The sequence below is a fragment of the Pseudochaenichthys georgianus genome, chromosome 17 (assembly GCF_902827115.2).
Source record: "Pseudochaenichthys georgianus chromosome 17, fPseGeo1.2, whole genome shotgun sequence".
Classification (NCBI taxonomy): domain Eukaryota; kingdom Metazoa; phylum Chordata; class Actinopteri; order Perciformes; family Channichthyidae; genus Pseudochaenichthys; species Pseudochaenichthys georgianus.
The window spans coordinates 15359189-15376320 of record NC_047519.1 but is presented as its reverse complement, the minus strand read 5'-3'; the positions used below and the strand labels follow the sequence as shown (position 1 = coordinate 15376320).

Below are 17132 nucleotides of genomic sequence, written 5' to 3'. Positions count from 1 at the left end.
TAACAACATCCTACCAACAAAGGTTTCAAGTGAGGTAAATTAATTTGCAACCAAAGTACTTCAATATCAGCAGACATCAAATCATATCTCACTTTAGCTGGTATTTGCTTTTGAATGTATACTGCCACCCCACCTCCATCTGCATTCCTGTCCTTTCTAAATATTCTATATCCATCAATATCCACAGCAGCGTCATTAAATGTGTCATCTAAGTGAGTTTCAGATATTGCTAACAAATGAATACCACATGATAATATTTCCTCTATCTCAGACACTTTATTTCTTAAACTACATATATTTATGTGAGCCAATTTAAACCCTTTACTTGGTAACTTATTCAACATTAAGATGGCAATTTAAATGTTATCTCTTTTTCACTTCCTATCAAAATGAGAGCTGAACTAAAACATACATGTAACACAATTTCAACCACACACACCATCACATACATAACCCAACATTTATCTGCACATAGATTGCTATAAATGTGCATACTCACTCGCTCAAAGTGACTGACCTTGACAGTTTCTTTTCACTTCTTACTGTCAAGTTAAATTCCCCCATCTGCAATGCTAAGCATCTCCATAATAATTGTTCAATGTAAAACAGAAAAAGAGTTGGCATTATATTACTTCTAATCAGTTCTGTAAAGTAGCTAGTGATAGAGGATCAGGATAGAAAATGTAATTATTGAAATATGGGTATGAAATGCAAAATACAAATACCCTCTCTCCCTCTCTCTCTCTCTCTCTCTCTCTCTCTCTCTCTCTCTCTCTCTCTCTCTCTCTCTCTCTGTCACTCTGTCAGACTAAACTATATACTTTGGCAGATTGGAGTGAGAATGAACTGCAGCCCCAGACGCCAGTTTGTGAAAGCCCTGCGTTGCTTTTATCTAATGGAAATTAAGGGATGCTTGTGTGTGTGTGTGTGTGTGTGTGTGTGTGTGTGTGTGTGTGTGTGTGTGTGTGTGTGTGTGTGTGTGTGTGTGTGTGTGTGTGTGTGTACTTGTGTTTATGTATTTGTGTGTGTGTGTGTGTGTGCATACTTGTGTTTATGTATTTGTGTGTGTGTGCGAGCGAGACGTGCCTTGCTTTTGTGACAAGGCGGCGCAGGACTCAGATTTTATTAAGTACCCTTTAGAGAGAGAGAGAAACAAAACAAGGCAAAAGTCTTTCCCTCACTCTCTCTTTCTGTCACGCGCGCACACAAACACACACACACACACACACACACACACACACACACACACACACACACACACACAAACACACGCACACGAAGACCAGACTCAGAATTTTATTAAGTACCCTTTAGAAAGAGTGAGAGTGAGACAAGAGGGGAAAAGTCACCGGCAGCATGGTAATCAGGCCCGCTAACCGAGGCACCAATAAAGGGGAGAGTTTGTTAAGGGAGGAAAGAAAAGGCGGGGGGGGGGCATCGTTTTCAAAACACTGTTTTTTTTTTTTTAAATCACAGAAGGAAAAAAACGAGATTTATATAAACGTTGTTTTATGTTTTTGAAAACCTTGTCTTTAAAGGAGCCTAATATGTTTTAGAGATTTTTTAGACATCAAATTATAAATCAGTTTATATGGTGGGACATGTTTTACTACATTTCAGACTTTTTAAAATTACTTCAACGTAAAATATGCTACATTTTGCAAGCAATTTATTATTTATATATAAAATCTAAGGTTGTGTATAATTATTTAAAGGCATTTTAAGCGAGTATAACACTGAAGTTTGTCCGTTCGTTTAGCCTATGTTTTAATATCTTTATAACAACAAATTATCTTTCTAATGCTAAGTCACTAATGTTAGATAGGAATACTCAATACACATTTTGTGCGTGTGAGTGAGAAATAACAGAGCTGTAACACACACCCACACACACACACACACACACACACACACACACACACACACACGCACACACACACACACACACTCATGCAAGATGGACATGAAGTGGCGTGGAGAGGAGAAAGGAGGACAGGAGATAGCAGGAGGTGGGCCGTACCTTGCATGACTGCACTTTCCCTAGAGGAGCCCTGCCACACACACATACACACACACACACACACACACACACACACACACACACACACACACACACACACACACACACACACACTCACAGACACACACTCACATACACACGCAGACACACACTCACAGACACCCACACACACACGGAGCGACGGCTGGTGTGCGGGTGGCTGTCTTGTTGGCCAGGGTTTCTGATTTCACGGCCTACTGGGTGGTGGCATTCAGCTTCCGTCAGGCACTCCTCTTTCAGCCTTTCACCCCCCCCCCCCCCCCCACACACACACACACACACACTGACCCATCCCCTCTGCTCTGTCCACCCAACACCTCCCCGTCTCCTCACTCTATCTATGTTTGTTCTTCCACAATCTTCATTACTTTAGGACGCGTTGTACGTAAACATGTTACATATGTCATGATTTCCCATGATCAGACACCACGTTGTGTGGCCAGCGCAGCTTGCTTTTAATATATGTGTGAAATAAAGAAGAAACATCATAGAAATGTTTCCTGGCATTTGAGCAAGGCACTTATTCTGCAGCCTTTGCACAAGGCCATACATTACCTGGTTTGGAAAGGGAAAGCTGATTATTACACACACACACACACACACACACACACACACACACACACACACACACACACACACACACACACACACGTAAACACACACACAAACAAAGTGACAAGTAGCTCATCAAGAAAAATGGTGGACCTGAAATTTGCATTTTGAGTGAGTGCGTCCCCTAAAGTTGAGGCAGATGTTGCATGCTCAATGCGGACAAATGATAATTGATAGAGAGAGGATGGGAGAAAGAGAGGGAGAGATCGAGGGTGGGAGGTCCTGTCAGCTTGTGTCTGAGCAGGTCGGCTTGGACCGAGGGCTGCGGGGGTCAAGAAACAAGAGGTCTCACACACACACTCACACACACACACACACTGACACCACACTGCACTTTCTCTCTCAGCCATTCAGGCTTTGTTACGTGGGAAGGTTTAGTGCTCAGCAGAGCGGCTCCATCAGAAACAGATACTTTACTTCTTGTTGGACTTCATGAAGCTCCCGCTCTTCCTCTCAGAACGTCCTATCGTCCAATGGAAGGCCTGTTATCAAATCAAAGCTAAATCATGTACGGCTCCTTTTCTTTCGAAATGTCTCACAGCAACAGATTAGTCTACAAACATGGATTCCAAAAGATCGAATCTACATGGTAATAAAGTATTGTCTTCTGTGCCATAGAGTTGTTTGTTGTCCAAAAAACTACCAACACATCATTTGCACAACATATTCTTTCTTCGTGATAAATAAATGGACTGTAGTTTATTTAAAAACAATCCAACATTCATCACATCATCGTGCTTTTTATTTGTATTGGAATTACCCAATAAAACTAATACAAATGGAATAACCAGGGTCCTAATTTAATTCATTTTTAAATAGCTAAAAGTATTACAGTACAACTATTTGTAATCATGCATTTACTGATATTGCCTCAATATTGCTAAATGATTGGATTGTGTGTAAATAATGAATCAGTATAATTGTATTTCTCCTATAGAAACGTGTCTCCGCAGTATCCATCTTTCTGGAATGTTCTTCTAGATAATTGATATCTTTAAGAGTAAGTTCCCTGAGACTCCTCTCTCTGCCGCATGTATATGTGGGAGAGAGAGTGCTCACGCCCGATCCATCGCGCTCTTCCTCTCCTCACTTAGTTGTACGGAAACACTAAATGAAGCCCCGTGTCCTTTAGACGATGCTCTTATGATTTAATGCCAGGGCGCACCAGAGGAACCTGTTGAAAAATCACTTTCCTGGATTTAGTTTTGGACAATAAAACACTGTCCAAACGTAATTAAAAAAAACCTTTTCTACAAGTCATTAACCTCTCGTGATACTTTTTAGGAACCACGCCATAAAGCTCCGAGTTTTCTAATGGGCACAAATCAAATGCAGTCCCACGTTAATTTAATTAAGGCGAGCCACCCAAATGTCCGGCCTCGGTCCAAATATTTGAGAAGAGCAATACTTTTCCCCCCTCCTCCAAGTTGATTAAAATATGTGATATTTCACATTAGTTTAGTTTTTATGGGCAGTGAGGTAATTCATTGTCAGTAAATGGCTTGTCAGAGTGCTCTGTGAGTGATGTAATGCTATGAAGTCTATCGTTTGAATTGCCCCTACGCCTATTAGAGGAAATCGACTTCTGGGCCCATTATTTGATTATCTTGCAGGAAGTTTGAAGAAGGCTATTGGCATCATGTTATTGGAAGAGATCACATTTTTCAGTTTTACAAGAGGGCGGATAGTATTATACTGCTTCTATGTTTTAAAGTGTATCATTAAAAAGGCCCATGTCCTTGGAATATATTTGAAAAAAACACAATTTTACTACTAAATGTTAACGTAACAAATACAAATACTTATTTGATCAAAGATATAACAATGGTTTTGCTCTTACCATATGCTTCTACAACATGCAAACACGTCCCTTCCAGTTCACTAATACCCTTTAATTAAAATGTGTCAGATTCCCTTTGCTGTGAAAAGCACTCGAACACGTTCCTCGGGTCCCGTACCAAGGTAGGACCCTAATACCTGGGCCTAATTAACACGCATTTAAAAGTCCTCGTGATGCAAATTACCGTTAACATCAGAGCAGGGGGTGCAGGGGGGTAAACGACAAGATGAGATCATTCGACTAATGCATATTTATCTCATGCTAATTGGCGTGCACGGCCAAAGAAAAGCGTGCACTTAATTAATTGACATGGAGGGGGTCGGAAATGAATTGGAGGCACTCAATCTGGAGAGAGAGAGACAACAACACGGAGAGGGGCGGTCGATGGAGACTCCACAAGAGGAAGAAACACGTTTCGTTTCATTATTTTCAGGCACATCTTTTCAAATGTGTTTATATGATTAGTAATTTAAATTAGAATAAGATTAAAAAGAATCTGAAGGGACCTAAAATAATTGTAACATTTTCCTTTTATAGACGCAGACAGTTTAAAAACTATAAAAACGAACCAAATTCCCCTAAAAGAAATCATGATAAGATAATAATAATAATAATAATAATAATAATAATAATAATAATAATAATAATAATAATATACAATGACTCTATAGCAATATTCACATACAACAACTGCTAACAACTTTGTAATACTCTATTGGAAAAATAAAGTAATAAAATTCCGCAAAGTACAACAAGGGCCTTAAATAAATAATGCATTTTTTATTTGAGACAAATCACTTATCACTTAAATGTTTTGAAACATTGTAGCCAAGCATCTGCTAAAAGGATGTTGTGCTAATTTGGCATTAAAAGCATTGGCCGTGTATTTCTCTAACAAGTGGGACATGGTGCGTTTCCCAAACTGGCCCTTAACGTCCGTCCCGGTTAGTCACTGTGTGCGTCGCTAATGCCACATTTCAGAGTGGTTTTGTTAACAAAATAACTGTGTCTGTCCAACTCGCCCCGTGTAATTTGGTTTGTGTAGGTGGCCCTATGTTATAGGGGCCCTCAGACGCACACACACACACACACACACTCTCCCCCCCCTGTATCTCATTTGTTTACGGTCTCCGCTCTTTTAAAAGAGGAGGCATTGGACGCAGAAGCAGGACCTTTTTTCACGCCTGCCTCCCTCTCCTCCTCCCTCTCTCCCTCCCTCCCTCCCTCCCTCCCCTCTGTGCTCCGCCCGCTCCGGAGAATTAAAGCAGAAATGTTTTAAGCGCACTCAACACTCATCCATTTCAAGCCACAGATGGTCTTTTGAATGGAGCGGGGGTTCCCTTGTTGTGTATGCGTGTATGAATGTGGGAGTTTACCCTCGCTGTTAGCCTCCTCCTCTGTGCCCGGGCAGCCGTTTTGCTCCGTCGTTTCTTTCTCTTCTTTGTGCCTCCCAACTTTTTCTTTTGGAAACGTCTTTTGTGTCAAACCCACGGCCACTGACTAACTCTGCCTTCTGCTCATCTCCCCCATTTTAACCTCACACATCCTGCACAGACTGTGTGTGCGTGTGTGTGTGTGTGTGTGTGTGTGTGTGTGTGTGTGTGTGTGTGTGTGTGTGTGTGTGTGTGTGTGTGTGTGTGTGTGTGTGTGTGTGTGTGTGTGTGTGTGTGTGTGTGTGTGTGTGTGTGTGTGTGTGTGTGTGTGTGTGTGTGTGATGTGTTGCAGGGATAGAGACCATTACTAATGCAAATATAGACCACAGAAAGCTAATCCTGTCATAAATCTTTGGAAAGATGCCGTGCAAAGTTCACATACCAACTATATATCCTTAGAGCAGTATCATAATGATGACTTAATAGTTTAAACACTTATACACCGTTAAGCACAGTAACTGTTGGGTACCATGGGAACTGCATAGGGATGGTATAGTCGGAGGTTTCTAAGAGGAAAGCATTTTTAATTATGAAAAACTCCAATGAATTGTCATCCTTTATAAGACATACCATTTGCATTAAGCTGATATTTTGTATACTTCTTTAAATGATACAATATGTGTGCACGTATGTGTGTTAGTGGATTATATGTGGCACAATGTTCTTACAATATCTTTATCTCGAGGCCCGTGGAGAATCCGGCATTAAGGCAAACACATGCCCACTCAAATCAGTCAGGGTACAAAAAAGAAGAAAATCATTGCTACTGTGTGTGAAATTATAAAATGGGCACCTGTTCCTCACACACAGTAGCAACATAGAGGTCCCTCCCATAACATGTACGACCTCTCTGCTTATAGGAACACTGCAGCTGTCCCCGTTGGTGGTCCCAGTTATGTGTTGAACTTTTACATCATACGTAAAATGAACCCACATCATATTTGGCGTGCTATTGCCCCGTATAGGGTTGTTTTATAGCGTCACTGTCTGCATTCTTCTCAGACGTTGAGGGTAAGGTTTCCTCCACTCATGCGGCTGCCTACTGCCTTTTAGCCATGCATATTAACAGGGCCACTTTAGTAATAAGAGCGCGGCCCCTATGGCAAAGAGGAAGTTATTGCTTTTCTCTGTGCCACGTATTGGTCTTCGCTCTCCGTTAGCTCATCCTCTCCTCTCCGTAGGTGGCTCTGGTAATAAACACACTAGCTGTCTGTCTGTCGTGCCGTCTTGGCAGGTTGAGGCCTACTTAACCAGGCGAAACCGCTGCTCTTTTCTAAGTCCCTTTGAATGCCTCCCTTTGTCGGCGACACGCTACCATGTTAATGTCATGTACCGTAGAAATTGCTGTGGCTATGGCTATTAGCTTCGCCGCTAAAGTACAGAGAGTGACTGAGGGAGAGAGGCTGCCACAAAAAAACAACCCATAATTGCATTGCTGTGAAGAGGGTTAGCTCTTTTTTCTCCCCCCCCCCGACCACTTTCTCTCTCTCTCTTCTCGTCTCTCCGTATCTTTTCCTCGACACCCCCACCACCTCTGTCTTTCTCTCTTTCTCTTCCCTTTTTGTGTGTGCGATTTGTCCCTTAAGCCGGCGTAACGTCTCGGCCGAGGCCGCAGAATGTGGAGAGCAAATTGGAGGCAGAGCGTGAACAATGGAACATGCATCGCTGCTGGGGCATTCTTCTTCTTTACTGGGAACTGTGGGAGGGGTCGGGGGAGAGAATGTCAATCTGTAAGGAAACTCCAGTCCCGTAGACATCCAGATGTAGACAGTGAGTGTGCACTGAAGGGTCTTAATACTGGATATACACCAGCTGGTTACTATCCGGTTAGTTTGACTGGCTAACTTACTTTATTTTAGGTATTGGTGGGGTGAAAATACAATTTGGTTTTGTACAAATTAGAGGAAAAATACACAAGGAATCAGAGAATACAAACAGGATTCAAAATAAACACACTCAGAGGTGGTAAAGTTAGACTATCGTTATTTTTCTTTGGTTATTTTTGTTTTCTTTCGGGCTTTTTCCAATCGTCTCTTTTGTTCCCCCCCGAGGGTTATTCAGCGCAACAGAAGCTATGGGCCACAGAACTTAGATCTGGGATTATTATGAATGTTTGTATGCAAGTTTCCTTCCTCTGAAGCCAGATCCCAGGAGAGGGAGGGCACGACTGACAGGAAGACATGGAAAGAAACTAGATGACAGGGTAGAGAATATAAATATGTACAATGAGGAAACCTGACAAGAATAAATGACAGCAGGAAAGTAAACGTAACACAGGGCAGCAGGTTTTGAAAATAAAATCAGGCCCAAATAGAAAGGAGCAGGGCAGGACAGAAGGAAGCACAAGACCACACAGGACATGACAGCACACCGAATAATATCATCTTCAGCAGTCAACGTTTGCTTGCTTGACATTCAGCCGTACTTTAGCGCCTGGACCTTTGAAGCCAGACATTCAAAAGCAGACAGAAGCAAAAAGTAGAAAGAAAAGAGCAGCAGATGAGAAAAGAAGTCAAACACAGCACACAGAGGCGAAGAGAAGCAGAACAGCTTGTCTTCAGCGGTGAATAGCAGCGTGTATCGTTCACATTGAGTCAACAGATTAGCGACAGAGGAAGCTTAGCTATTCCTGGCCTCACTCGTTTGATGTTTCGGGAGGCCTAATTTGATTTTTCACCTCCTATTGTTTCAGAACTGTGTGCCCCTAATCCACTTTAAAGTGGAGACAGCTTTCATCCTCTCCTTCTCTCTCTCTCACTGTAGCTGCGTCCATTTCTTTTGTGACTCTCCTCTCTTCAACCAGTGCTCCACAGGCACATGGACATTCCGAGATTCACCGGATAAGTTGTCAGAGCAGTTTTGGGAAACTTTCAAAAGACAATACTAGTAGTTTATTTTTTAATTTAAACTTTTTAAATGAGCCTTTATTTTTTTACGACACAACCAAAATTAAATACATTATAAATCTCCTCAAAATAAACCGGTTGTTGGCAGAAAATATAACTAGATGTTAGCATAAGATGCTATAGCTTTGCTAGCATTAGCATGGTTATTTTTGTATCAACTTTTAGTGGTATAAATAAAAGAATAAAACTATATTAACACATTTGTATGTATTCAGTTATATATCAAACTTGTCTCATTACTTTTATAATATTCTGTCAATGATGGGGCTCCTGAGCAATATGAATGTGTTACTCTATGTAATGTTTTTGTTTGAAGTGTTGCAGCTGTCATGCATCCTCTAATCATTGGAAGTCTAGCTCTGATATATTTATGACATGGTGCTCACCAATGATTTGGTTTTACTCTTCAGTCTGTCCTCGGACATTTTGCATTCCTCGTGGTCCACAGAAAGAGTCTAAAGTGCAAAAGTAGCTTATTTGTAATTAAATACATTTCGGTTTCTTCTGTTTATTTTGCCCTTCGATATCAGTGCAAAGAAAAAGAAGATAAGTAAATACATCAGCCCCAGTGTGTCCTCTCTGTCTAACTTCCCGGAGTTGAAGTGCTCCAACAGTTCTTGATAGCCATAAAAGCCTTCTGGGTTGGAGGGGTTTTCGTTTTGCCCTAAAAGCGCCCCCCTCCACCAAGCCACCCCACCCCATTCTCCGCTGCAGGCTGTATTAACCCTGGAGAAAAGCCTCTGGAGAAGCACAAGAATGGTTGGAGAAAAGAAGAGGTGGAAATTGTCACCACAGAGAAACCCCCCCACCCCCCTCTTCCCCTCCTTCCCCCCCCCCCCAGTGAAAACAGCGAAATGACCAGCCCCTTGGCTCGGTGACTGCGCTCAGCTTGCTATAAGGGAGCTTAATGCACCCAACCCTCCACCCCATTGTCAACCAGCCCCCCCCCCCCAGCCCCCCACACCCGACCCCAAGCTAGCCCTTAAAAAGGGGCAGTTCCCCCCACCAGCACACACATACACATTACCAATGCACACACACAAAAACACTAGCCTTGAAAAGAGCCACACACATCAAGCCCTTTTGTGTGGGCTTCTTCTCCGAACCATTGACTGACTGACTGCTGCTGCGTGTACACCCTCCTCCATCACCTCCACACCGTCCCTCCAGCCTTTCTCTTCACTCGCAATCTATCCATCCTGCTCTTCCTCCTCTGCGTGCCGCCCCCCCCCAAAGTGGTTGGGAAGCCCTAAAACAGAGAAGTGGAATGAATAAAGACAGACGGACTGTTAGTGCGTGTGTTGTGTGGGTGACTCCACTGCTCGGTATTTAAAGAACCATCTGGGATAGTGTGTATTCAAACAAGCAGCATCAATAGGAAGTTAGGAGAGCTCCTTTGTCCCCTAGTCCTGCTTTCTTTCCTTCTTATCCTTACAATTCCAGTTTATCTCGGCATATTTGTTCTTTTTGTACACGTCCTTTATAGAACAATCAAGATTTGCTGTAATATCTGCTTTTTGTGTGTGTGTGAGAGTGTGTGTGATGGATTAGCTCTGTGAGGGGCTCAGCGGTGCACTGATATCTTTGCTCAGTGCTCACAGCATGATACACCAGATACTGGCACGTGCTCTCTCACTCACACTCACACACACACACACACACGCACACACACACACACACACACACACACACACACACACACACACACACACACACACACACACACACACATATGAGCAGGGATTTGGTGTCCAGCAGTGTGTAGACAACCCGGTGGTGAGCTGTCACTCTCTGTGTGTGTGTGTGTGTGTGTGTGTGTGTGTGTGTGTGTGTGTGTGTGTGTGTGTGTGTGTGTGTGTGTGTGTGTGTGTGTGTGTGTGTGTGTGTGTGTGTGTGTGTGTGTGTGTGTGTGTGTGTGTGTGTGTGTGTGTGTGTGTGTTTCCTTGTTCTTCTAACAGTCCTCTAATCCTTCCAGAGTGGCCCTGATAGGCCTAATGACACACATTGGGACACTACAGGGTGCAGCACCTGTGTGTGCGTGCGTGTGTGTGGTGTGTGTGTGTGTGTGTGTGTGTGTGTGTGTGTGTGTGTGTGTGTGTGCGTGTGTGTGTGTGTGTGTGTGTGTGTGTGTGTGCGCGCGCGCGTGTTGTGTGTGTGTGTGTGTGTGTGTGTGTGTGTGTGTGTGTGTGTGTGGGAACTATTACCACTTGCTGTGACACTTAAACATGATGCTTTTTCTTCCCTTACATGTTTTTTGTCCTTATCTTTTTGAAGTAAACGCTTAGCTAAACGATCGCTTTCTATTCAACATGCACTTTTCTGCCTATACTGCTTGTTAAAAATCCTATTACCGAACCTAGGAAAGATCTTTTTTTCATAAATGACCAAAGTGACTTTTTCGGCACACTCCAAAGCCACAGAATGGTCCGGGCCGCACACCATTAAATCATAAAGTGACCTCGGGTTGGGTCCGGCTCTGGCTGCTAACACACTTCAGAGAGCACGGACGTGTCGGCTCCTGGCACCGCAGCAGCAACATGACGCGACTCTGCCAGCACCAGCGACACCGCAGTCCCCAGCTGGAGCTGCTGCTGAACAGACAAAGACAGTGCTGTGTGTTAGATGTGTGTGTGCGACAGTGAGATCACCCCAGAGAGAGTTGTGATCGAGTTCACTCATCATCTGAGTTCTGAAAAAGCATCGAGCCTCTTTCAAACATGCACTTCAACCCTGGCATTATCAGGACACAACCCAACGGTTGGTCGAATGCAAATGTCCCAATTATTCAGACCAGACATTAGACAGACTTTACTTTGTCAGCTCCATAGTACAACGGTTGCCATCGTGGTGGGATGCCTTCACAGCGAACTATGCCCCTTTTGAATTGGGTTTATTACAGCTAGCCAGAAGAATACAACGTTTGCGACAACCTAAATGTCCAACTGGAGAAACCATGAGCTTTGGGGAAGTTAACATGGCTAGGTCCCTGACTGATTTTCAATGTTTCAAATATTTGTTTCCTCAAATATATATGTGTTGGTTAAGCATTAGCATTACTTGTCTGTTTTCCAATTTGTGTTGTTCTTTTTAGCAAATAGACATTTAGGTGTGCAATTAAATAATGTATTTACCATCCTGATCACTACTCAACTCTAGAGAACGGGACACCACTGGAAGTCTTTACAACAGAAGCCACACACACTGTCTCTCCATAGGAAGAGGACTTGTAAACTTAGAGCTACCTGTTAAAGGAAAAGGGTGTTTAACTCCGGTCTCGCCCCTGGCTAGTGGCTACCAAGCTAATGGCTTCCTGAAGAACACACTTATAAGAACACAACAAACAAAACAGGAACACTTAACTTCACTATCTTTATTTAATTGTAAATAAAACTAGAGAGTGGTTTAGTAGAATACAAATATTGTAGAATACTGGATCTTCATCTGATAGGAGGAAGCTTTCCTTATACCTCACACATCCATTCGGCTCTGTAAAAGTACATGGGAAGAACGAATGAAAATATAAAACAGCACATGTAACAGTGTGTGTGTGTGTGTGTGTGTGTGTGTGTGTGTGTGTGTGTGTGTGTGTGTGTGTGTGTGTGTGTGTGTGTGTGTGTGTGTGTGTGTGTGTGTGTGTGTGTGTGTGTGTGTGTGTGTGTGTGTGTGTGTGTGTGTGTGTGTGTGTGTGTGTGTGTGTGTGTGTGTGTGATGGGAGCAAAGTGAGGTTAGATTATAGGGTCTGGGCTCTGAGAGGGGGGGGGGGAGGCTCAGGGGGGGGCGGCACAGGGACAGCTAGTGACATGATGGGACTCCTAATGGTCATAATTGGCGGTGGCTTTGACAGCGACTATATGATAGCTGCACAATATACACAACTCTGACTCTGGGTGTGTGTGTGTGTGTGTGTGTGTGTGTGTGTGTGTGTGTGTGTGTGTGTGTGTGTGTGTGTGTGTGTGTGTGTGTGTGTGTGTGTGTGTGTGTGTGTGTGTGTGTGTGTGTGTGTGTGTGTGTGTGTGTGTGTGTGTGTGTGTGTGTGTGTGTGTGTGTGTTTTCATTTAAGACGAAATTTACACAAAATTGCTGCTAGGTTGTTGAACCACTTGTTTGTAACTGCCGCCTGTTTCTTTTTCTTTGCGTGTGTTTGTGTCAGATATAAATATTGTATAAACACAGTTGAGTTGGCTCTTGACAGGTGTAAAAGGTAGCAGTTAAGCTTGCTCTCCTCCTACCTGTTTTTTCTCTTTTTAATGTTGCTTAACGTCTCACACACTGACACACACTCGCACACACTCGCACACACACATGACAGTGGTACCACTTTCAGCAGCTGCCTTTTATAGGGACTTCTTCAAAATGGAAATAACTGCTCAACAATGCATCAATCCCTCCACGGTAGTCTGTCCATCTGGCACCTTTACAATTTGAACATAATTTATTGTATTTTATATTTTATATTTTATATTTTATGTATGTAACTTTTGATTTTAAAAGATGTTGCGTTTGTTAGGCCCGACAATGCTTTGTGACCACATGGGGATGTTGTTTTACAAGGAAGTTCATGTGTTGCATACTGAGGGGTTTGGTCTACAGCGGGTCAGCAGGAATGGTAAATGTGGAACAAATCTGTCCGTTTATCATATTGTTGGGTTTTGCGAGCCTCAACGTAATAGAGAGAAAGACCTAGATTCAGAGAGCAACCAACAAAGCAGAGCATCTCTTGCACCTGAACGAGCAGTGTGTCTGTGTGTTTGTGTTTGAGCCAAAACGCTCCCTCTGATCTCAGTTCAAAGGCAGCAGGGAAGAAGCTCAAAGTATTCTGGGACCCGGGGAGAGATCGAGAGTAGAGGTAAAGTAAGGAATGGTGAATGACACAAAGAGTCAAGGAGAGTAGGAGATACATGCGGCACAGATTCCCCAGGGCAGGCCAGTCATTCAGAACACAGATGATACAGTCTGTCGGTTCAAAAGCCGCTCTTTGATCAATGACATCGCATTTCATCTTGTTTTATTGTACATGGCATCAGCTGTTTTATAGTCTTGAGACCATGTTCAATTCTTGATAAGATTCATCTAATATGGCTTCTAGAATGCGCAGATCTTCGTCCAGGACATTGATGGATCATGAAATGCTTACAAAAGCAAAACATAACTAGTGTTTCCATCTCGTGATACCGATCCAAGATGTACTAGATGCTTCCTAGGTTCCATCAAAATCGGGCCAGTCACCATTGGAAAGAAATCTTAGAAAAATAAACCAGTTTTCCTTCAACTCAATTGTAGCAAACCTTGATGCAATGGAATATTTAAACCACACATGTGCAGTTCAGATCCTGGTCGTTTAGAAATATTGAAATTAAGCAACATTTCAATAGTCTAGAATTGTCAAATAAGGATTCTTCCTTTGCTACATCTACATTTGAAGTGAGCTTTGAAAAACTCACAAAAGAGCATTAGTTAATGCCATTGAAAGTCAATGGGGGTAAGATAGGCTGCAGTACTTGATGCTATTAGTAAGACAAACCCCTGAGAGCTAAGGCCTTAACGTCAGACACAGCACTTTTACCCGACTGTGCACCTGTGTGTGTGTGTGTGTGTGTGTGTGTGGTGTGTGTGTGTGTGCGTGTGTGTGTGTGTGTGTGTGTGTGTGTGTGTGTGTGTGTGTGTGTGTGTGTGTGTGTGTGTGGTGCGTGCGTGCGTGCGTGCGTGCGTGAGTGCGTGTGTGTCTGCGTGTGTGTGTGTGTGGTGTGTGTGTGTGTGTGTGTGTGTGTGTGTGTGTGTGTGTCTGAGTGTGTGTGTCTGAGTGTGTCTGAGTGAGAGAGAGGAAGAGTCTGATGGTCTTAACAGTAAAACTAATAGTGGATGACTGCCTTAGCTGGAGGCTCACTTCTCTGTGAAGTTTCCAGCTGCTTCCCAAAGACACACAGAGCTCACATAGAAAACTCCGAACGCACACACTCTTCGGAAAGTCAAACATAAAGCTACAGATTTTAAAAAGTAAAACAGTAGAAAAAGGAAAGAGATAATATCATGTGGCTCAATGACGTGATATAAATCTCTTTTTTTCCCATCGATGTGAGTCATCTTCACTTTTAGGGATCTCTGGGGTTCCTTATGATAGATGGAGTTTAGGGAGAGAGACATGGGACACAAGGGAAAACAATTTGGAGAAATGTACGCCTTTGTTCGCTGCAGTTTGTGGAGCATTTTCAAGGTTTTATGGCCCGCTGTCTGAGTCCATTTCCTCTCATTTTATTTCATTTAGGGTTATAGTTTCTCAACTCATAGTTTATTTTGAAAAGACATTCACCATCAAATACTGCGTCGCTCATGCCGGTTTAGCTGTCTGTGTTTGTCTGTCATAAAGTTGAAGGTTAAATGCACAGTTGGCCACTAAAACATGCAGACAGTCTTTAGGTGTGTGTGTGTGTGTGTGTGTGTGTGTGTGTGTGTGTGTGTGTGTGTGTGTGTGTGTGTGTGTGTGTGTGTGTGTGTGTGTGTGTGTGTGTGTGTGTGTGTGTGTGTGTGTGTGTGTGTGTGTGTGTGTGTGTGTGTGTGTGTGTGTGTGTTTGTGTGTGTCCCACCACTAAACAATGATGGTCAATGTTTTTTGTCTGGCTGGGGGTGGGCGGCTGGACACAGGTCTACTCTTCCTTCCCCCTGCACACACACACACACACACACACACACACACACCACACACACACACACACACACACACACACACACACACACACACACACACACACACACACAAACAGACACACACACGACAGGTTATGTCAGTTTTTGTGGGAGGAAGGTGTCACGGGTCAGTGCTTAAAGGCCAGGTCTGCTTTTTCATTGGTCGACCCCTACTTCCTACTTCCTGGATGACCCGGTACCATCTGGGGAAGTGATTGGTTGAGAAGAAGAAGAAGCCTCTTGAGTAAGGGTTGAGCGGGGTTGTCGCTGGTTACCCCTCTGAGGCCTGTCACTCCAATGAGTCGTAGAGCCGCTGCTAATGATCAAACCAGCCTAGTCACGAACATTTTCACCTTCCTGCCTTTCAAAGGGTTCAATCTGTCCGTGGGATTTTAAGGGGGGAAATGACATTAGTGAAAAGAGGGAATGGTACGGGAAATATGTGGAAGAGAGAAAGGAAGGACAGAACATAGACGAGATTAAAACACAGAAAAAAGAAGATAAAATGATGACAGAAGAAGAAAGAGGGAAGGAGAGGAGATGAGAACATAGGAGAGTAAAGGAAACAATGACAGAAGATGTGATTAAAGAATATAAAATGAAAGAGAAGAAAGGAGAGAAGACCACAGTTGAGGAAAGGAAATGAGAGAACATAAGAGGAAATGCCATATTTCCTTCATATACATATATTAACTTTCCCTTTCTGTCATCTCTACCAACCTTCCTTCCCTTTTTCCTATTCCCTTCATCCATGCTTCCTCCACTTCCACTTCACCTCCTTCTTCCTTTGTCCTCACCTCTTTCCACCCCTCCCTCTCTCCCCTCTCTCCATCTTGTACACTCCTCTACCTCCTTCCTCTGCCCTTCTCTCCCAGTCTCTCCTGTTTATGAAGGCAAATTTATAGGTCTACCAGGAGCTGTTAGCTGGAGGTGGCCTCCGCTGCTCAAACCACAACAAGGCTGCCCCCTCCACATGGAGCAGAAACAGCCTGGCCTCACTGGGTTATTTCCATCACCGCACATTACACGTGATGGTACACTCACACCTCCTATTATCTACTAATGAGCATCCCTGTTTTCTTCCTGCTTTCCCCTTTGGATCTCGCCTCGCTCCATCATTCTCCTGATGAGTGGTCGGGTGGTTCTTTTTTTTTTAACTTTATATTGCATTTGTTTTTTATTGGTCTACAAGGAGCAGTTAGCCTGTGGTGGGCTCCACCTTTTAAGCAGCACATGTGTTGTACTCTTTTTCACACACTGCTATTATAAGTCTGTACATAGCAGTAGCATTAATGTAGTGTGTCCTCCCTGCTGGCATTTGTCTTGTTTCATACTTTACTGAAACACTGACTATATGTTAAAGATGTCAGATTCAATTTCATGAGACGACGAAGACTCGTTCATTTTTTTTAACGCAATGTGTCACACGCACATACACAGACCTTCCAATTGACTCCCATCATCCTTATCGTCATGGAGAGTGGTGTGTTCCCGTCATAACAGAAGGCTGTTCACTCTGGTGGCCTTCTTCCCACATTAGACAGTCAAGTAGCCGCAGAATGGAGCGAGCTTACTGGATAGGAAGTAAAGCTGGTCATTCA

At 43.3% G+C, this 17132-nt stretch overlaps 1 protein-coding gene across 5 annotated transcripts in view; it reads left to right on the top strand.

The window, feature by feature from the left end:
* Positions 1–17132, top strand: part of rnf220a (ring finger protein 220a) — a 175649-nt gene that overhangs the window by 35049 nt on the left and 123468 nt on the right. For 2 of the 5 annotated variants that reach the window (XM_071206238.1, XM_034104411.2), the window contains exon 3: positions 16407–16565. The exons of the other annotated variants lie outside the window; for them this stretch is intronic. In XM_071206238.1, coding sequence (XP_071062339.1) covers positions 16407–16565 — 159 coding nt within the window. The remainder of the gene's footprint in view (positions 1–16406; positions 16566–17132) is intronic. 5 annotated transcript variants of the gene reach the window in all.